This window comes from Gigantopelta aegis, chromosome 3, assembly GCF_016097555.1.
Source record: "Gigantopelta aegis isolate Gae_Host chromosome 3, Gae_host_genome, whole genome shotgun sequence".
Classification (NCBI taxonomy): domain Eukaryota; kingdom Metazoa; phylum Mollusca; class Gastropoda; order Neomphalida; family Peltospiridae; genus Gigantopelta; species Gigantopelta aegis.
The window spans coordinates 96,368,563-96,391,598 of NC_054701.1; the positions used below are offsets into that span (position 1 = coordinate 96,368,563).

The window sequence follows — 23,036 nt, forward strand, 5'->3', positions numbered from 1 at the left end:
GTGAGTCATGATATCCACTGAATATACCACATTCCATGATCACCACCTCACATTTCTGTTGGTTAGTGAGTCGTGATACCCACTGAAATATACCACATTCCATGATCATCAAGTCACATTTCTGTTGGTGAGTCAGTCTTGATATGCACAGAATATACCACATTTCATGATCATCAAGTCACATTTCTGTTGGTGAGTCAGTCTTGATATCCACTGAATATACCACATTTCATGATCATCATGTCACATTTCTGTTAGTTAGTGAGTCATGATATGCACAGAATATATCACATTTCATAATCATTAAGTCACATTTCTGTTGGTGAGTCAGTCTTGATATCCACTGAATATACTACATTTCATGATCATTAAGTCACATTTCTGTTGGTGAGTCAGTCTTGATATCCACTGAATATACCACATTTCATGATCATTAAGTCACATTTCTGTTGGTGAGTCAGTCTTGATATCCACTGAATATACCACTTTTCATTATCATTAAGTCACATTTCTGTTGGTGAGTCAGTCTTGATATGCACAGAATATACCACATTTCATAATCACCACATCACATTTCTGTTGGTGAGTCAGTCATGATATACACAGAATACACCACATTCCATGATCATCACGTCACATTTCTGTTGGTTATTGAGTCATGATATGCACAGAATATACCACATTTCATGATCACCACATCACATTTCTGTTGGTGAGTCAGTCATGATATACACAGAATACACCACATTCCATGATCATCACGTCACATTTCTGTTGGTTATTGAGTCATGATATACACAGAATATACCACATTCCATGATCATCACGTCACATTTCTGTTGGTGAGTCAGTCATGATATCCACTGAATATACCACATTCCATGATCACCACATCACATTTCTATTGGTTAGTGAGTCATGATATCCACTGAATATACCACATTCCATGATCACCACCTCACATTTCTGTTGGTTAGTGAGTCGTGATACCCACTGAAATATACCACAGTCCATGATCATCAAGTCACATTTCTGTTGGTGAGTCAGTCTTGATATGCACAGAATATACCACATTTCATGATCATCAAGTCACATTTCTGTTGGTGAGTCAGTCTTGATATCCACTGAATATACCACATTTCATGATCATCATGTCACATTTCTGTTAGTTAGTGAGTCATGATATGCACAGAATATATCACATTTCATAATCATTAAATCACATTTCTGTTGGTGAGTCAGTCTTGATATCCACTGAATATACTACATTTCATGATCATTAAGTCACATTTCTGTTGGTGAGTCAGTCTTGATATCCACTGAATATACCACATTTCATGATCATTAAGTCACATTTCTGTTGGTGAGTCAATCTTGATATCCACTGAATATACCACTTTTCATTATCATTAAGTCACATTTCTGTTGGTGAGTCAGTCTTGATATGCACAGAATATACCACATTTCATAATCACCACATCACATTTCTGTTGGTGAGTCAGTCATGATATACACAGAATACACCACATTCCATGATCATCACGTCACATTTCTGTTGGTTATTGAGTCATGATATGCACAGAATATACCACATTTCATGATCACCACATCACATTTCTGTTGGTGAGTCAGTCATGATATACACAGAATACACCACATTCCATGATCATCACGTCACATTTCTGTTGGTTATTGAGTCATGATATACACAGAATATACCACATTCCATGATCATCACGTCACATTTCTGTTGGTGAGTCAGTCATGATATCCACTGAATATACCACATTCCATGATCACCACATCACATTTCTATTGGTTAGTGAGTCATGATATCCACTGAATATACCACATTCCATGATCACCACCTCACATTTCTGTTGGTTAGTGAGTCGTGATACCCACTGAAATATACCACAGTCCATGATCATCAAGTCACATTTCTGTTGGTGAGTCAGTCTTGATATGCACAGAATATACCACATTTCATGATCATCAAGTCACATTTCTGTTGGTGAGTCAGTCTTGATATCCACTGAATATACCACATTTCATGATCATCATGTCACATTTCTGTTAGTTAGTGAGTCATGATATGCACAGAATATATCACATTTCATAATCATTAAATCACATTTCTGTTGGTGAGTCAGTCTTGATATCCACTGAATATACTACATTTCATGATCATTAAGTCACATTTCTGTTGGTGAGTCAGTCTTGATATCCACTGAATATACCACATTTCATGATCATTAAGTCACATTTCTGTTGGTGAGTCAGTCTTGATATCCACTGAATATATCACTTTTAATGATCATTAAGTCACATTTCTGTTGGTGAGTCAATCTTGATATCCACTGAATATACCACTTTTCATTATCATTAAGTCACATTTCTGTTGGTGAGTCAGTCATGATATGCACAGAATATACCACATTTCATAATCACCACATCACATTTCTGTTGGTGAGTCAGTCATGATATACACAGAATACACCACATTCCATGATCATCACGTCACATTTCTGTTGGTTATTGAGTCATGATATACACAGAATATACCACATTCCATGATCATCACGTCACATTTCTGTTGGTGAGTCAGTCATGATATCCACTGAATATACCACATTCCATGATCACCACATCACATTTCTATTGGTTAGTGAGTCATGATATCCACTGAATATACCACATTCCATGATCACCACCTCACATTTCTGTTGGTTAGTGAGTCGTGATACCCACTGAAATATACCACAGTCCATGATCATCAAGTCACATTTCTGTTGGTGAGTCAGTCTTGATATGCACAGAATATACCACATTTCATGATCATCAAGTCACATTTCTGTTGGTGAGTCAGTCTTGATATCCACTGAATATACCACATTTCATGATCATCATGTCACATTTCTGTTAGTTAGTGAGTCATGATATGCACAGAATATATCACATTTCATAATCATTAAATCACATTTCTGTTGGTGAGTCAGTCTTGATATCCACTGAATATACTACATTTCATGATCATTAAGTCACATTTCTGTTGGTGAGTCAGTCTTGATATCCACTGAATATATCACTTTTAATGATCATTAAGTCACATTTCTGTTGGTGAGTCAATCTTGATATCCACTGAATATATCACTTTTAATGATCATTAAGTCACATTTCTGTTGGTGAGTCAATCTTGATATCCACTGAATATACCACTTTTCATTATCATTAAGTCACATTTCTGTTGGTGAGTCAGTCATGATATGCACAGGATATATCACATTCCATGAGCATCAAGTCACATTTCTTCAATTTGCCCGCAGGTACAAGATGGATTGTTACTTACGTATTGTGTAAATTATTATAATAATTATGTTCTTAATAATACATGTGTGAGATCCAGATTAGTTCTGTTATTCACCGGTTTTAGCTTTTCTACAGGTACGTTCGCAGTGATCAGCCTGATGGTGGGGGCTGTAGTTGACAAGGGAACGGTTGCTTGGAAGCGGCAGGACTTGGCTCAAGTCCACAATGTGACGTCTCAAAGCATGCTGGGTAACATGACATTGTTAGAATACCACGAAGAAAGACTGGAGTACATCAAGGTGTCCTACGCTATGTCTGTCACCTTGGCAGTGGGTGGTATGCAGGTAGGCGTTTGTTGATGTCCTGTTATACAGGTGTGCAGGTAGGCGTTTGTTGATGTCCTGTTATACAGGTGTGTAGGTAGGCGTTTGTTGATGTCCTGTTATGAAGGTGTGTTGGTAGGCATTTGTTGATATCCTGTTATACAGGAGAGACAGTGGGATGCAGGTAGGCGTTTGTTGATGTCCTGTTATATAGGTGTGTAGGTAGGCGTTTCTTGATGTCCTGTTATACAGGTGTGTAGGTAGGCGTTTGTTGATGTCCTGTTATACAGGTGTGTAGGTAGGCGTTTGTTGATGTCCTGTTATGCAGGTGTGTATGTAGGCGTTTGTTGATGTCCTTTTATACAGTTGTGTAGGTAGGGGTGTGTAGGTAGGCATTTGTTGATGTCCTGTTATATAGGTGTGCAGGTAGGTATTTGTTGATGTCCTGTTATACAAGTTTTACAGGTGTGTAGGTAGGCGTTTGTTGGTGTCCTTTTATACAGGTGTGCAGGTAGCCGTTTGTTGATGTCCTGTTATGAAGGTGTGCAGGTAGGCGTTTGTTGATGTCCAGTTATACAGGTGAGACAGTGGTGTGTAGGTAGGCGTTTGTTGATGTCCAGTTATACAGGTGTGTAGGTAGGCGTTTGTTGATGTCCTTTTATACAGGTGTGCAGGTAGGCGTTTGTTGATGTCCAGTTATACAGGTGAGACAGTGGTGTGTAGGTAGGCGTTTGTTGATGTCCAGTTATACAGGTGTGTAGGTAGGCGTTTGTTGATGTCCTTTTATATAGGTGTGCAGGTAGGCGGTTGTTGATGTCGTGTTATACAGGTGTGCAGGTAGGCAGTTGTTGATGTCCTTTTATACAGGTGTGTAGGTAGGCGGTTGTTGATGTCCAGTTATACAGGTGTGTAGGTAGGCGGTTGTTGATGTCCTGTTATACAGGTGTGCAGGTAGGCGGTTGTTGATGCCCTTTTATACAGGTGTGTAGGTAGACGTTTGTTGATGTCCTTTTATACAGGTGTGTAGGTAGGCGTTTGTTGATGTCCAGTTATACAGGTGTGTAGGTAGGCGGTTGTTGATGTCCTGTTATACAGGTGTGCAGGTAGGCGGTTGTTGATGTCCTTTTATACAGGTGTGCAGGTAGGCGTTTGTTGATGTCCTGTTATACAGGTGTGTAGGTAGGCGTTTGTTGATGTCCTGTTATACAGGTGTGTAGGTAGGCGTTTGTTGATGTCCTGTTATGCAGGTGTGTATGTAGGCGTTTGTTGATGTCCTTTTATACAGTTGTGTAGGTAGGGGTGTGTAGGTAGGCATTTGTTGATGTCCTGTTATATAGGTGTGCAGGTAGGTATTTGTTGATGTCCTGTTATACAAGTTTTACAGGTGTGTAGGTAGGCGTTTGTTGATGTCCTTTTATACAGGTGTGCAGGTAGCCGTTTGTTGATGTCCTGTTATGAAGGTGTGCAGGTAGGCGTTTGATGATGTCCAGTTATACAGGTGAGACAGTGGTGTGTAGGTAGGCGTTTGTTGATGTCCAGTTATACAGGTGTGTAGGTAGGCGTTTGTTGATGTCCTTTTATACAGGTGTGCAGGTAGGCGTTTGTTGATGTCCAGTTATACAGGTGAGACAGTGGTGTGTAGGTAGGCGTTTGTTGATGTCCAGTTATACAGGTGTGTAGGTAGGCGTTTGTTGATGTCCTTTTATATAGGTGTGCAGGTAGGCGGTTGTTGATGTCGTGTTATACAGGTGTGCAGGTAGGCGGTTGTTGATGTCCTTTTATACAGGTGTGTAGGTAGGCAGTTGTTGATGTCCAGTTATACAGGTGTGTAGGTAGGCGGTTGTTGATGTCCTGTTATACAGGTGTGCAGGTAGGCGGTTGTTGATGCCCTTTTATACAGGTGTGTAGGTAGACGTTTGTTGATGTCCTTTTATACAGGTGTGTAGGTAGGCGTTTGTTGATGTCCAGTTATACAGGTGTGTAGGTAGGCGGTTGTTGATGTCCTGTTATACAGGTGTGCAGGTAGGCGGTTGTTGATGTCCTTTTATACAGGTGTGTAGATAGGCGTTTGTTGATGTCCTGTTATACAGGTGTGTAGGTAGGCGTTTGTTGATGTCCTGTTATACAGGTGTGCATGTAGGCGGTTGTTGATGTCCTGTTATGAAGGTGTGCAGGTAGGGGTTTGTTGATGTCCAGTTATGCAGGTGAGACAGTGGTGTGTAGGTAGGCGTTTGTTGATGTCCTGTTATACAGGTGTGTAGGTAGGCGGTTGTTGATGTCCTGTTATACAGGTGTGCAAGTAGGCGTTTGTTGATGTCCTGTTATACAGGTGTGCAGGTAGGCGGTTGTTGATGTCCTGTTATGCAGGTGTGTAGGTAGGCGGTTGTTGATGTCTAGTTATACAGGTGTCTAGGTAGGCAGTTGTTGATGTCCTGTTATACAGGTGTGCAGTTAGGCGGTTGCTGATGTTCTGTTATACAGGTGTGTAATTAGGCGGTTGTTGATGTCCTGTTATACAGGTGTGCAGGTAGGCGTTTGTTGATGTCCTGTTATACAGGTGAGACACGCTGAACTGTAAACTACCATCTAATGTAATCTTAGATCATAACAACTACAGTTTACTATGTGTCTGTGTGACTACAGTTTACAATGTGTCTGTGTGATGACAGTTTACAATGTGTCTGTGTGACTACAGTTTACAATGTGTCTGTGTGACTACAGTTTACTATGTGTCTGTGTGACTACAGCTTACAATGTGTCTGTGTGATGACAGTTTACAATGTGTCTGTGTGACTACAGTTTACAATGTGTCTGTGTGATTACAGTTTACAATGTGTCTGTGTGACTACAGTTTACAATGTGTCTGTGTGACTACAGTTTACAATGTGTCTGTGTGACTACAGTTTACAATGTGTCTGTGTGACTACAGTTTACAATGTGTCTGTGTGACTACAGTTTACAATGTGTCTGTGTGATGACAGTTTACTATGTGTCTGTGTGACTACAGTTTACAATGTGTCTGTGTGACTACAGTTTACAATGTGTCTGTGTGACTACAGTTTACTATGTGTCTGTGTGACTACAGCTTACAATGTGTCTGTGTGACTACAGTTTACAATGTGTCTGTGTGACTACAGTTTACAATGTGTCTGTGTGACTACAGTTTACAATGTGTCTGTGTGACTACAGTTTACAATGTGTCTGTGTGACTACAGTTTACAATGTGTCTGTGTGATGACAGTTTACTATGTGTCTGTGTGATGACAGTTTACAATGTGTCTGTGTGATGACAGTTTACAGTGTGTCTGTGTGACTACAGTTTACAATGTGTCTGTGTGACTACAGTTTACTATGTGTCTGTGTGATGACAGTTTACAATGTGTCTGTGTGACTACAGTTTACAATGTGTCTGTGTGATGACAGTTTACTATGTGTCTGTGTGATGACAGTTTACAATGTGTCTGTGTGATGACAGTTTACAGTGTGTCTGTGTGACTACAGCTTACAATGTGTCTGTGTGACTACAGTTTACAGTGTGTCTGTGTGACTACAGTTTACAATGTGTCTGTGTGACTACAGTTTACAGCTTCTGAATACAGCTTAAATTGTGTTTGTGTGACTACAGCTTACAATGTGTTTTTCTGAATACAGCTTAAATTGTGTTTGTGTGACTACAGCTTACAATGTGTTTTTCTGAATACAGCTTACAATGTGTTTGTGTGACTACAGCTTACAATGTGTTTGTGTGACTACAGCTTACAGTGTGTTTGTGTGACTACAGCTGGTCCTGGGCATCCTCCGGCTCGGCTTTCTGACGACGTTCCTGTCCGACCCTCTCATCAGCGGCTTCACGACGGGGGCCGCAATCCACGTGTTCTCCAGCCAGGTCAAGTCCGCGTTCGGAGTCCGCATCGGTCGATACAGCGGTCCATTCAAACTCATTTACGTAAGAACATCAGACTTCCTAGTGTCTAACTCGCTTTCAGCAATATTTAATTTCTCAGTCAAATACATGTTCAGCGGTTCTGGATTGGCTAACTGGTTAACGCCTATGTTGAGGTCTCTCTATTGAATAGAAATACATATTTTGTAAATAAAAATGGTTGAGTACTAACTAAAATATTTCCAGTATAGTAAACAAGCAGGATAGAAAGAAAGAAAAAAGGTAAAGAGGCTTTAGGGGGAAAAGAGAAAGAAAGAAAGTATAGAGATGCAGACAGATTAAATGATGTAATGGAGAATGTAAGAGGAGGTGTAGATTCGTAAAAAAATAATCCACGAGCCCTGTAAGGGCGAATTAATGGTTTTTTCATGAATCTACACTTCCGAGTGCATTCTCCAACTTAATTTATTATTCATTGGGAAAAAAATACGTGACTGCTAAATTAACTTCTATTTTATCTTTTTTAATGAAAATATTGGTCAAAATGACAAATCCGACCATCTTCGCTGTACAGTGTATAAGTTCTGTCAGTAATGGGTTCGAATCCCTGATATTAACGCATAAAACTTTAAATTGCGTTGTTTCACAGCTGTTGATTCTTGAAAAATAGTCAACACCAAGAACAATAGTGTGACGTGTCAGGTATGGATTAAGAACAGTTAATTAATCTCAAAACGCTTATTAGAAACAAGTAAGTTTTGAACAGATTTAAATGTAGATATAATTACTTGAACATTAAGGTGTGGGTCACCGAAAAGTAAAGTATGGCAATTAAGTTACGATAATTTGATTAATGTGTATTATCAGTTAACTTGTATATTGGACAAAGGCGTAAACACGTTCGGCGTCTCCACTGGATGTCTGCAAACACAAGACGACCTGCCCGAACGGTATTAACACAGTGTAGGTTTTCTTGTGTTGTTTTACCGGAGTGTTAAATGAATAACTGAAGTCACAAGACGGCCTGCCCGAACGGTATTAACCCAGTGTAGGTTTCCTTGTGTTGTTTTACCAGAGTGTTAAATGAATAACAGAAGTCACAAGACGACCTGCCCGAATGGTATTAACCCAGTGTAGGTTTTCTTGTGTTGTTTTACCGGATGTTAAATGAATAACAAGTCACAAGACGACCTGTCTGAATGGTATTAACCCAGTGTAGGTTTTCTTGTGTTGTTTTACCGGATGTTAAATGAATAACAGAAGTCACAAGACGACCTGCCTGAATGGTATTAACCCAGTGTAGGTTTTCTTGTGTTGTTTTACCGGATGTTAAATGAATAACAAGTCACAAGACGACCTGTCTGAATGGTATTAACCCAGTGTAGGTTTCCTTGTGTTGTTTTACCGGATGTTAAATGAATAACAGAAGTCACAAGACGACCTGTCTGAATGGTATTAACCCAGTGTAGGTTTTCTTGTGTTGTTTTACCGGATGTTAAATGAATAACAAGTCACAAGACGACCTGTCTGAACGGTATTAACCCAGTGTAGGTTTCCTTGTGTTGTTTTACCGGATTTTAAATGAATATTAGAAGTCACAACTTAGCTTGTAAGTTCTTAATTTCCTCTCCAGCAGAAAACATTGATAACAACGTGATAATACATATAATAATATAGGTATCAGCTCTCGGGTAATGACACACAGGTCTCCCGATAGAGTTGACATTGCGACTGAGAACCTCAAGGGTACGAATAGCAAAGCGGTCCTCTTTGGGTCTCTCTTTCATGTATAGAAAACAGAATATCTATAAGATACATACTAAACCCGTACCCATGTAGTAACATATAGTAGTCATGGTGTACTCGTTAAGACGCCTGCAATACCCGTGACAACAATTAAAATACCTCGTCACTTGCATTTCTCGTATCATATGGTGTTAGTGCTTGACACTAATTTGTCTGATTGGCAGGTTGCTAAGTAAGTAGAGACCACGGCAGACGGCAGTTTACCACATAACTAATTGTAATTAGTGTACACGTATATAAACTGTATTGTGTGCATGTATCTAAATTGTATTGTGTTAAAATTGAAATTGTAGCACGGTGACAGTAAGGTTTTTGGGGAAACTCGTTACATCCATTGTAAGTCAAACAATAACTATATTTCTTGAATACAAAAACAAAAAAACAACAACCAACCCCCCCCCCCCCCCCCAAAAAAAAAAAAAAAAAAAAAAAAGAAGAAAAAAAGAAGAAAAAAACCCACCCACCTGAAGGAAGATCAAGCTAGTTTTCACAGGAATTGTAGGACAATTGACCATATTATTTTCCTTATTTGCATTGGTTGAACGTATAAAAAATTTTTTGAAAGAAAAACTATATTGCGCCTTTATTGACTTTTTCAAAGCATTCGATTCAATTTTGCAAATAAGTTTATGACAAAACAAATTATGTTTCAATAAAATAGAAAAATATCTAACGATTATTTATGGCATGTATCATGGAATTAAGTCATGCATTAATAACAATATTTAATAAATATTCTGCTTACTCTTTATGTCAAAACGGTGTGTGCCAAGGCAAAAATCTTTCACCTATTTTATTTGCTGTGCATTTAAACTAGTTGGAAAATTCTTTAACAGACAAACAATGGGATCAAACTAGAGTATGAAAATAAGAACACTGATTTCTGTATAGTCGTTACTCTAGGCTGGTCACATAGTGTGCTTTAATCTCCAACAGATAAACCAAATCACTAAATGCTGTTGGTTTTTAGGACATTGAGAAAAATGGAAATTGAAATAAATACTAACACATCTAAAACATTTATCTTGAAATAAAACGTTTTAAATTAAATATGTGAAATGTTTGAAAGAAAGCATTAGATGTGTGAAATGGGATGTGTGTAATGGTTGAAAGAAAGATTAGGATGTGTGTAATTGTTGAAATGTGTGTAATGGTTGAAAGAAAGCTTAGGATGTGTGTAATGGTTGAAATGTGTGTAATGGTTGAATGAAGGTATTGAGTATGTGTAATGGTTAAAACGTGTGTAATGGTTGAAAGAAACCTTAGGATGTGTGTAATGGTTTAAAAAAGCTTTGGGTGTTTGTAATGGTTGAAAGAAAGTATTGGATGTGTGTAATGGTTGAAATGCGTGTAATGGTTGAAAGAAAGCTTAGGATGTGTGTAATGGCAGGGATTCTAGATTGTGGTAATCCCGCTTCCATGGCTAGTGATATTCAATGTTGGGCTAGTAAATAACTACTATTGCTATGCCCGACGGCTAGTGAAATCAAAATTGTCAAATGTTGCAGTTAGGTTTATTTTATAAATATGAATATCCTGACCTCACCCCAAACCCAACCCCCAATGTTAGTGTTTTAGTCTTTAGGTGACCTATCAGATTATTACTATTATCTAGTAAAATTGTATTAACTTAAAGTAGGGCTAGTGAATATTTAATCGTTACAAGTAATGTTTTCCCCAGTGATCCCATAGCTAGTGGATGTAAAAAGAATTCTAGAAGCCCTGGTAATGGTTGAAATATGTGTAATGGTTGAACAAAACTTTGTATGTGTGTAATAATGGTTAAAATATTAAATGTGTGTAATGGTTGAAACAAAACATTAGATGTGTGTAATTGTTGCAACAAAGCATTAGATGTGTGTAATGGTTGAACGAAAGCATTGCATGTGTGTAGTGGTTGAAAAAAACCTTTAGATGTGTGTAATGGTTGAACGAAAGCATTGCATGTGTGTAGTGGTTGAAAGAAAGCATTGCATATGTGTATTGGTTGACGAAAGAAAGCATTGTATGTGTGTACTGGTTGAAACAAAGCATTGGATGTGTGCAATTGTTGAAAGAAAGCACTGGATATGTGTACTACTTGTTGAAGGAAAACATTAGATATGTGTAATGGTTATCGGAAAGCATTATTGAAGTGTACTGGTTGAAGGAATGCATTCCTGGTGTGTACTGGTTGACATAAAGCATCCCTGGTGTGTACTGGTTGAAAGCAGTCATGGTGTTTATTGGTTAAAAGCATTCCTGGTGTGTACGAGTTGAAAACATTCCTGGTGTGCACTGGTTGATGGAAAACATTCCTGGTGTGTACTGGTTCAAATAAAGCATCCCTGGTGTGCACTGGTTGAAATCATTTAAGGTGTGTACTGGTTAAAAGCATTCATGGTGTGTACGAGTTGAAAGCATTCCTGGTGTGTACTGGTTGAAATATAGCATCGCTTGTGTGTACTGGTTGAAATATAGCATCGCTTGTGTGTACTGGTTGAAATATAGCATCGCTTGTGTGTACTGGTTGAAATATAGCATCGCTTGTGTGTACTGGTTGAAAACATTCCTGCTGTATATTGGTTTCTCATCGTGTCTGACAGGCCTACCAGGACTTCTTCAGTAAACTATCTCAAATCAACTGGGTTACCATGACAGCAACAGTCGTCTGCATCTTGGTGCTTGTGCTGGTCAAGGAGGGAATTAACAACAACAAAGACTGCAAGAAGACACTCAAAGTTCCTATTCCAACCGAGCTGATTGTGGTTGGTATCTTGCTCTTCATCCTCAGAATAAAACACATTAAATCGCTTGTGTATATCTAGGCGTGCTCCATGTAACCAGCAAAACGGAGATGTCTAACGTTAATTTGGTTTGTGCCTCAATGAATAGTCTCAAGCAAATTCTAAAATCATTTGAAACAGTAACTACTATGAAGTAATGAAGTAATGTTCAAGTTTTACTTTAGAAATACCCATACATTACTCGTATCATACTGAGCAGGACTGAAACCTTTAAGTAGACAATATTGCTGACTTAAAGGGACATACCCTAGTTTCAACCCGTGGAAATTAACACTAAGTTTAGTTAATCTACAAACCTGTAACACATTTGGATAAAGTTACAACTGAGTGAAACATGAGTCTGTGACTTTGAAATGGTGAAATACCCTCTAAAAATAGACTAAACCTCGACTCCATAACTGTTACTTCTCAGACGCACGTGCGTTTTTTTAAAATATGAGAAATGCATTTTGTGATATTAAAAACATCAGGATGACCAAAAACACTTCGAATGTACGGAAATTGATAATCTAAACAATAAAATCTAAGTAAAGTATGATTTAAGTTATCAAAAACGGTTATATTAGTCAAAAATATGCGTCAGTGTTTAAAAAACTAGGGTATGTCCCCTTAACTGATAACCTTTGAATGGCTTTATTTTCAACCTTGTGTGTACATTTGCTGTATTTCTGTGGCACGTGCGTAGTTACGACTTTGCTGAGATATCTTGTCGATTTTATTCTGCCTAAAACTCATTGGCAATGGCATTCATACTTAATGTATGTGTCAGTTATACGTGAAATTCAGTTTCATGGACTCACTCATTTGAGGAACATTGTAATGGACTCGCTTACTTGGGGCACCTTGTAATGGACTCGCTCACTAGAGGCACATTGTAATGGACTCTATCACTTGAGGCACATTGTAATGGACTCACTCAGTTGAGGCACATTGTAATGGACTCTATCACTTGAGGCACATTTTAATGGACTCACTCACTTGAGGCACATTGTAATGGACTCACACACTTGAGGCACACTGTAATGGACTCACTCAGTTGAGGCACATTGTTATATGAATTAGGTAAACAAAACAGCTAGTGTATTGTGTAGGTGATAAATTGTATGTGATAACAGCTAGTTTTAACTTGTATGTGACAATAGCGAATTTGTTTTTGTTGGTGATAATTCTGAACGACAAAACCGTTATCCTCGATCAGGGCCCTATATCTACACAATTCAGAGTAGAATGGGCATTTGGTAAAATAGTGGTTGATTACACGAAGGACAGCCACTCCCGATGACTGGACACTACATCCTTCTTGCATCGCCACAAAGAGGACTGCCACTCACAGACCAATTTATTAAGTCAAAACTAGCACAGGACAGAGTGCATTGGAATAAAGAGAACTGTGATAACATACATTCGTGAATGACTGTTTTGTTGATGCTAGGTTGTTTTGATGATGATAACATTGTATCCTGTAGGTGATCGCGGCCACTGTTATAGCATACTACGTGGATATTAAACAGGAGTTCGACGTCGACATTCTCGGACACATTCCCAGAGGGTAAGACCTGTACGGTATTCAATATCCTTACTTATAGTATGCTGTCTCACATTCACACAGAGTGAGACTTGTACGGTATTCAATATCCTTACTTATAGTATGCTGTCTCACATTCACACAGAGTGAGACTTGTACGGTATTCAGTATCCTTACTTATAGTATGCTGTCTCACATTCACACAGAGTGAGACTTGTACGGTATTCAGTATCCTTACTTATAGTATGCTGTCTCACATTCACACAGAGTGAGACTTGTACGGTATTCAGTATCCTTACTTATAGTATGCTGTCTCACATTCACACAGAGTGAGACTTGTACGGTATTCAGTATCCTTACTTATAGTATGCTGTCTCACATTCACACAGAGTGAGACTTGTACGGTATTCAATATCCTTACTTATAGTATGCTGTCTCACATTCACACAGAGTGAGACTTGTACGGTATTCAGTATCCTTACTTATAGTATGCTGTCTCACATTCACACAGAGTGAGACTTGTACGGTATTCAATATCCTTACTTATAGTATGCTGTCTCACATTCACACAGAGTGAGACCTGTACGGTATTCAGTATCCTTACTTATAGTATGCTGTCTCACATTCACACAGAGTGAGACCTGTACGGTATTCAATATCCTTACTTATAGTATGCTGTCTCACATTCACACAGAGTGAGACCTGTACGGTATTCAATATCCTTACTTATAGTATGCTGTCTCACATTCACACAGAGTGAGACCTATACGGTATTCAGTATCCTTACATAAATCATGCTGTCTCACATTCACACAGAGTGAGACTTGTACGGTATTCAGTATCCTTACTTATAGCATGATGTCTCACATTCCCACAGAGTGAGATTTGTACGGTATTTAGTATCCTTACTTATAACATGTTTGTCTCACATTCCCAGATGGTAAGACCTGTACGGTATTCAGTATGCTTACTTATAGCATGATGTCTCACATTCCCAGATGGTGAGACATGTACGGTATTCATTATGCTTACTTATAGCATGGTGTCTCGCAATCCCAGATGGTAAGACCTGTACGGTATTCAGTATGCTTACTCATAACATGATGTCTCACATTCCCAGATGGTGAGACCTGTACGGTATTCAGTATGCTTACTCATAACATGATGTCTCACATTCCCAGATGGTGAGACCTGTACGGTATTCAGTATGCTTACTCATAACATGATGTCTCACATTAGCAGATGGTGAGACCTGTACGGTATTCAGTATGCTTACTTATATCATGATGTATCACATTCCCAGATGGTAAGACCTGTACGGTATTCAGTATGCTTACTTATATCATGATGTCTCACATTCCCAAGTGGTAAGACCTGTACGGTATTCAGTATGCTTACTTATATCATGATGTCTCACATTCCCAGGTGGTAAGACCTGTACGGTATTCAGTATGCTTACTTATATCATGGTGTCTCACATTCCCAGATGGTAAGACCTGTACGGTATTCAGTATGCTTACTTATAACATGGTGTCTCACATTCCCGGATGGTGAGACCTGTACGATATTCAGTATGCTTACTTATAGCATGATGTCTCACATTCCCAGATGGTGAGACCTATAGGGTATTCAGTATGCTTACTTATAACATGATGTCTCACATTCCCAGATGGTAAGACCTGTACGGTATTCAGTATGCTTACTTATAACATGATGTCTCACATTCCCAGATGGTAAGACCTGTACGGTATTCAGTATGCTTACTTATATCATGATGTCTCACATTATCAGATGGTGAGACCTGTACGGTATTCAGTATGCTTACTTATATCATGATGTCTCACATTCCAAGATGGTAAGACCTGTACGGTATTCAGTATGCTTACTTATAACATGGTGTCTTATATTCCCAGAGGGCAAGACTTATTTCAAAATCATCACTTATAGCACGCTGTTTATTTATAGGTGCTTCGTTCTAAATAATATTGGTATGAGGGGTAGTGAGTACGAGTTTTGAAATGACTGCTTTAGACAAGCTGTATGTCACAGTGGCCCTGTGTCAGACAGCCACCGTGCCCTGGGTACCCTGCATCCTGTTAAAGTACACGGGATGATCACCTTGTCTATTTTCAGACTGCCTTCTGTAGACATCGCCATGCTTCGCTTTGCTCCGGAACTAGTGGGCGAAGCGTTTGCCATCTGTTTTACAGCATTCGCCATTTCGTTTGCCATGGCTAAAATCCTGGCAGATAAACACAATTATACTGTTGATGCTAACCAGGTGAGTGTACTGGACAGTGTACTGGACAGTGTACTGGATAGGACTGGTTGTACTGGTGCTCGACTAGTCTTTGTGTTCAGCGTGAAAGGGCTGAGGTAACGGTGGATGTGGTTTTGCTGTAGTTGCTTCTGTTGTAGATATTGGTGGTGATGTTGTAGGTGGTGGTGTGGTGGTGTTGTTGTAGTTGCTTCTACTGTACATATATTGATAGAACGGTTTTGTTGTGGTAGTTCATGCTGCTGTAGATAGTGGTGGTGTTGCTGTGGTTGTAGTTACTGTTGATATTGGTGGAGAGTTGATGACATGGTTGTAGCTGCTGTTGTAGATATTGGTGATGTCTTGATGTTGCTGTAGTTTCAGTTACTACACATATATATATATATATATATATATATATATATATATATATATATATATATATATATATATATATAGATAGGTTGAGAGGTGATGTTGATGTAGTTGCTGCTACTCTAGATATTGTTGGTGTGGTGGTGTTGCAGTAGTTGTAGTTACTATTGATATTGGTGGTGTAGTGATATTGGTGGTTGTGTGTTTCTTGTAGTTGTGGTTTGTGTGTGTGTGTGTGTGGGGGGGGGTTGGTTTTTTCTAAACACTATTTATTGAACGCGTATTGGCTAACTCACGGTAGGCCTATATAAATGTCTTTCTAAGAGATGATGTTACAGATATGAATTTAGCAATACACATAAAACATAACATTGGATGTGAGTACGTGTTGCTGTAAACTTCTAATTAGTGCTAATTAGGGGCGTTCTTAAGTGGACTAAGTACAGGAGCTGACACTTAAGAATGGTGGATCTTAATTAGTACATCAACAGAGAACATTTTGGTGTAGGTTTGATTGGTGTACTCAACCATGCTAATTAAACTTGAAATTTGGGGTATTTTGAGGGGCGGCCCCTCGGATTGGTACAGGAGATGACACTTAAGAATGGCCGTTTGGGGGTCCCACAGCCCACACCTACATATTCCAGGCCTCATTTGTACTCGCAATGCTAATTAAACCTATCTGGGCTCCCGGTTTAATAGTGACATCTGTTAGGTGGGTTCCTTAATACAAACAAAGCCTATTTGTAAATCTTTAATGATCTATGCTCTGCTATTCGTAAGAAACTAGCGATTGTCAGCATGTAACTACTCTATGTTCCCGTCGCACCGTAACAATGACTGCTTTACGGTCTCTCTCCAATTGGAACTCGTCAGTCGTGTTCTATGTAATGCCCCTGGTGGCTGAGTGGTTAAGTTCGCGGACTGCCAAATGCGAAGCGCAGCGAATAGGTGCAGTAGGTTGGAATCCCGGAGTTGACCGTTTGTGTTGTTAATACTCAGTCTTTGTTGGTGTTGCTGCAGGAGCTGGTGGCCCACGGGCTATGTAACGTCGTCGGCCCTGTCTTCTCCTCGTTCTGCAGCGCCGCCTCTTTGTCTCGCAGCGCCGTGCAGGAAGACGTCGGCGGGAAAACACAGGTGAGGCGTTCACAATCCATCTTTACCTGTAGTTAGCCAATCACAATCCAGCATTTCCTCGAATCTAGGCAATGAAATTCCAGCATTTCCTCGAATCTAGGCAAGCACGATCCAAAATACCTCGTTTCTAGCCAATCACTGTTCACCAATTCCTCGTATCTAGCCAAACACAGTTAACCATTCACTCATATCACTCAGGTTATTACCATGATTCTAGGTAGGGGGATAGGTATTTGATTAAAAATTAACATCTGCAAAATAATACCACCGCTACTAGTATTTAAATAGAGTCCTATAGAGGAAATAAACGTGTGAGTCTTTTTTCTGATTTGAAAATAATAAGTGTCATAACTTATAAATATTGTTTTGCTTTGAGAATAATGGATTACTAAGGTTACGAATATTGTGTTAGAATAATAATGATTTGAAAATAGTGAACGACTGAAATAATGGACATTGTTGTGTTTTGATAATAATGACAGAAATGATTAATGTTGTTACTTTCAGGTCACCAGCCTCGTTTCCAGCTGCCTTGTTCTTGTGGTTTTGTTGGCACTGGGGCCATATTTCAGAACTCTACCCAACGTAAGTTGCACAAAATAAATAGAAAAAAAGAAGGATTTTCAAATGCATCACGAGGTTGATGCTGACATTGTAAAGATAGGCTGGAGATAGAAGGGTTAGTTTGGCCAGCGGTTTCGCTCTGTTCAGCTAGATGCTCTTACGGAAGTACGTGCAGCAGTTAAAGGTAGCGCTCGGCTGAGTTCAGATAGCTGTCTCTCGCTAACGCTTGCGAAACCTTTTCTTACGCTATAGACCTACAATGAAGCGAATGACTGCTTCGTGTGTGTGTGTGTATATATATATATATATATCATATAATATCTTACATTTTTAGTGCAATCAAAGTATGTGATATTTTTAAGATCACATACTTTAAGAATTTGATAACTTAGATGCAACGTTTTTTTGTTTTCTGAACGCTGGACAGCGAGTGTCAAATTGCTATTGAAATGTTTTTATTCGATGACTATGAATGCATACGTCAGTCATGGAGTGTCACCCAAGTACGTTTGCTTAAATGTCAATAAACCTAGTGCCGAGACCTCGACTAATTTACATCTAATTTGCAAAGTTATCAAATTCTTAAAGTATGTGATCTGAAAAATATCACATGCTTTGATTGCACTGAAAATGTAAGATATTATATGATAAATATAAATACGTCACAAACGTTTTGCAAAAACGGTTACCTGAATGTAGACCTGGTTTTATTCTACGTATCGAGAGACGAAAACACCATAAGCCAGCCCTGGTAATTAACCACAGCTATCGTCAATTCTGTGGAAATAGCTATATATTTTCACTTCTCCACGGCACTGGGGTTTTTTTGTGTTGTTTTTGAGACGTGAAAAATTTCGTAGCTTTCGTAGGATTTTCTTCTTTGTTTATGGTTGAAAATACATATGGTTAAAAATTCATGTTGCTGGCTAAATATGAAACGTATGATAAAAATGAAAATTAAAGAGATGTTTGCAACATTGTCTGTATGGGTGTGTTTTGTGCCCACAAATGTCGCAAAATTGACAAATTTCATTTTAACAACAAATGTTGCAATTTCACTGCCACAAATGTATTAATCATCGATAAATGTAACTGTTCATTGCTCAGAGCACGTGCATTTGCCACTACACACGGGGTGACGGGTTCATATGTTGTCTAGTTCTCTTTCCGTCAGTGTAATCGGGCTAGACTCATAAGCTATGTATGTTCGTTATAAATGTTATGGTCCGATGATCACGTGAGTTGTATACACGTATATCGGTCATCGTTTGTGTTTAGAGTGTATTCATTCATTTATTTATTCATTTATTTATTTATTTTTAAACATAATATATTAATAAAATACTCCTCCCCGGGTTCCAAATGGTATAAACCCAAAATAACTGTTATCAGAATAACTATGCTTAATTATGTGAGTGCACAAAGGGAAGAATGTGACAGGTTTCCTACTCTACATTATTTCGTTATATAAGACCATTATTTAATTATTTAACTTAAAATGCCAAACTGTATTGCCTAAAATATATGTCTAGTATATATTGATGTTATTATATCTTATTTCAGTGCATTGTGTGTCTTATTATCATTATACCTTTGTCTTTCAGTGCATTTTGTGCCTTATTATCATTATACCTTTGTCTTTCAGTGCATTTTGTGCCTTATTATCATTATACCTTTGTCTTTCAGTGCATTTTGTACCTTATTATCATTATTATATCTTTGTATTTTAGTGTATTCTGTCCGCTATTATCATCGTATCGTTAAAAGGACTATTCCTTCAGTTTGGAGAATTGGGACGACTGTGGAAAGTATCGAAGATTGATTTCGTAAGTATTTGTCAACTATTCTCCTCGGATTCCTCAGTGCAATGTAAATACGATCTGCAGGATAAATACGTTCTTCAATGTAAATACGTTCTGCAGAATAAATACGTTCTGCAGAATAAATACGTTCTGCAATGTAAATACGTTCTGCAGCATAAATACGTTCTGCAGTGTAAATACGTTTTGCAGGATAAATACGTTCTGCAATGTAAATACATTCTGCAATGTAAATACGTTCTGCAGGATAAATACGTTCTGCAGCATAAATAAGTTCTGCAATGTCAATACGTTCTACAGTATAAATACGTCATGCAGTATAAATACGTTCTGCAATGTAAATACGTTCTGCAATGTAAATACATTCTGTAATGTAAATACGTTCTGCAGGATAAATACGTTCTGCAATGTAAATACGTTCTGCAGGATAAATACGTTCTGCAATGTAAATACGTTCTGCAGTGTAAATACGTTCTGCAGGATAAATACATTCTGCAGTGTAAATACGTTCTGCAGTATAAATACGTTCTGCATAAATACGTTCTGCAATGTAAATACGTTCTGCATTGTAAATACGTTCTACAGTGTAAATACGTTCTACAGTGTAAATACGTTTTGCAGTGTAAATACGTTATGCAATGTAAATACCTTCTGCAGTGTAAATACGTTATGCAGTGTAAATACCTTCTGCAGTGTAAATACCTTCTGCAGTGTAAATACGTTATACAGTGTAAATGCCTTCTAGTGTAAATATCTTCTGCAGTGTAAATACGTTATACAATGTAAATACCTTCTACAGTGTAAATACGTTCCACAGTGTAAATACGTTCCACAGTGTAAATACGTTATACAGTGTAAATACCTTTTGCAGTGTAAATACGTTATGCAGTGTAAATACCTTCTGCAGTGTAAATACGTTATGCAGTGTAAATACTTTCTGGAGTGTAAATACGTTCTACAGTGTAAATACGTTCTACAGTGTAAATACGTTCTGCAGTGTAAATACGTTCTACAGTGTAAATACCTTCTACAGTGTAAATACGTTCTACAGTGTAAATACGTTATACATTGTAAATACCTTATGCAGTGTAAATACGTTCTACAGTGTAAACACGTTATACAGTGTAAATACCTTATGCAGTGTAAATACGTTCTACAGTGTAAACACGTTATACAGTGTAAATACCTTCTGTAGTGTAAATACGTTTTGCAGTGTTAATACCTTCTGCAGTGTAAATACGTTATGTAGTGTACATACTTTTTGCAGTGTAAATACGTTTTACAGAGTAAATACGCTATACAGTGTAAATACCTTCTACAGTGTAAATACCTTCTGCAATGTAAATACGTTATACAGTGTAAATACCTTCTGCAGTGTAAATACGTTATGCAGTGTAAATACGTTCTGCAGTGTGAATACGTTATGCAGTGTAAATATGTTATACAGTGTAAATACTTTCTGCAGTGTAAATACCATTTGCAGTGTAAATACTTTCTTCAGTGTAAATACCTTCTGCAGTGTAAATACGTTCTACAGTGTAAATACGTTATACAGTGTAAATACCTTCTACAGTGTAAATACCTTCTGCAGTATAAATGCCTTCTGTAGTGTAAATACGTTCTACAGTGTAAATACGTTATACAGTGTAAATGCCTTCTAGTGTAAATACCTTCTGCAGTGTAAATACGTTATACAATGTAAATACCTTCTACAGTGTAAATACGTTCCACAGTGTAAATACGTTCCACAGTGTAAATACGTTATACAGTGTAAATACCTTTTGCAGTGTAAATACGTTATGCAGTGTAAATACCTTCTGCAGTGTAAATACGTTATGCAGTGTAAATACTTTCTGGAGTGTAAATACGTTCTACAGTGTAAATACCTTCTACAGTGTAAATACGTTCTACAGTGTAAATACGTTATACAGTGTAAATACCTTATGCAGTGTAAATACGTTCTACAGTGTAAACACGTTATACAGTGTAAATACCTTCTGTAGTGTAAATACGTTTTGCAGTGTTAATACCTTCTGCAGTGTAAATACGTTATGTAGTGTACATACTTTTTGCAGTGTAAATACGTTTTACAGAGTAAATACGCTATACAGTGTAAATACCTTCTACAGTGTAAATACCTTCTGCAATGTAAATACGTTATACAGTGTAAATACCTTCTGCAGTGTAAATACGTTCTGCAGTGTGAATACGTTATGCAGTGTAAATACGTTCTGCAGTGTAAATACTTTCTGCAGTGTAAATACGTTATGCAGTGTAAATACCTTCTGCAATGTAAATACGTTCTACAGTGTAAATACCTTCTGCAGTGTAAATACGTTCTACGGTGTAAATATGTTATACAGTGTAAATACTTTCTGCAGTGTAAATACCATTTGCAGTGTAAATACTTTCTTCAGTGTAAATACCTTCTGCAGTGTAAATACGTTCTACAGTGTAAATACGTTATACAGTGTAAATACCTTCTACAGTGTAAATACCTTCTGCAGTGTAAATGCCTTCTGTAGTGTAAATACGTTCTACAGTGTAAATACGTTATACAGTGTAAATACCTTCTAGTGTAAATACCTTCTGCAGTGTAAATACGTTATACAATGTAAATACCTTCTACAGTGTAAATACGTTCCACAGTGTAAATACGTTATACAGTGTAAATACGTTCCACAGTGTAAATACGTTATACAGTGTAAATACCTTTTGCAGTGTAAATACGTTATGCAGTGTAAATACGTTATGGAGTGTAAATACGTTCTGTAGTATAAATACGCTCTATAGTGTAAATATGTTGTGCAATGTAAATTCTTTCTGCAATTTAAATATGTTATTATGCCCCTAGGAATGATACCTTGAGGGGGGGGGGGGGGGCACAAGCTCTAATGGGGGTCACAGACCTTCCTAATGGAGAGAGGGGTACATAGTAGGGGAAAACTTGTACATTTGTCTTCCACGGGTTCTTAGGGGCTTGGTTCTACAATGTAAATACGTTGTGCAATGTTCAATCAATCGGTTTAGTGAAAGTATTTTAGGCATAAAACAGAAACATATAAATACGATGCATTTATTCACATACATATATTTTAAACATATTTTCATTGGCACAGATGATATTTTAGTCACACTAGTACTGTTCTCTTTTTTTAAACCTAGATGAAAAGCTACATATATTTTGTAGCTGTTGATCATTTCCAAACTGTATACATCTAAATAACGGAGTTTCTGTTTTAAGAAATTTA

General features: G+C 37.9%; 1 protein-coding gene across 1 annotated transcript in view; it reads left to right on the plus strand.

Annotated features, from left to right (window-relative positions):
• Positions 1 to 23,036, plus strand: part of LOC121367145 (solute carrier family 26 member 6-like) — a 75,427-nt gene that overhangs the window by 20,251 nt on the left and 32,140 nt on the right. The window contains exons 4-11 of the mRNA XM_041491290.1: positions 3,445 to 3,653; positions 7,414 to 7,578; positions 11,907 to 12,068; positions 13,574 to 13,656; positions 15,766 to 15,913; positions 17,288 to 17,401; positions 17,909 to 17,986; positions 19,696 to 19,791. Of these exons, the coding sequence (XP_041347224.1) occupies positions 3,445 to 3,653; positions 7,414 to 7,578; positions 11,907 to 12,068; positions 13,574 to 13,656; positions 15,766 to 15,913; positions 17,288 to 17,401; positions 17,909 to 17,986; positions 19,696 to 19,791 (1,055 nt within the window). The remainder of the gene's footprint in view (positions 1 to 3,444; positions 3,654 to 7,413; positions 7,579 to 11,906; positions 12,069 to 13,573; positions 13,657 to 15,765; positions 15,914 to 17,287; positions 17,402 to 17,908; positions 17,987 to 19,695; positions 19,792 to 23,036) is intronic.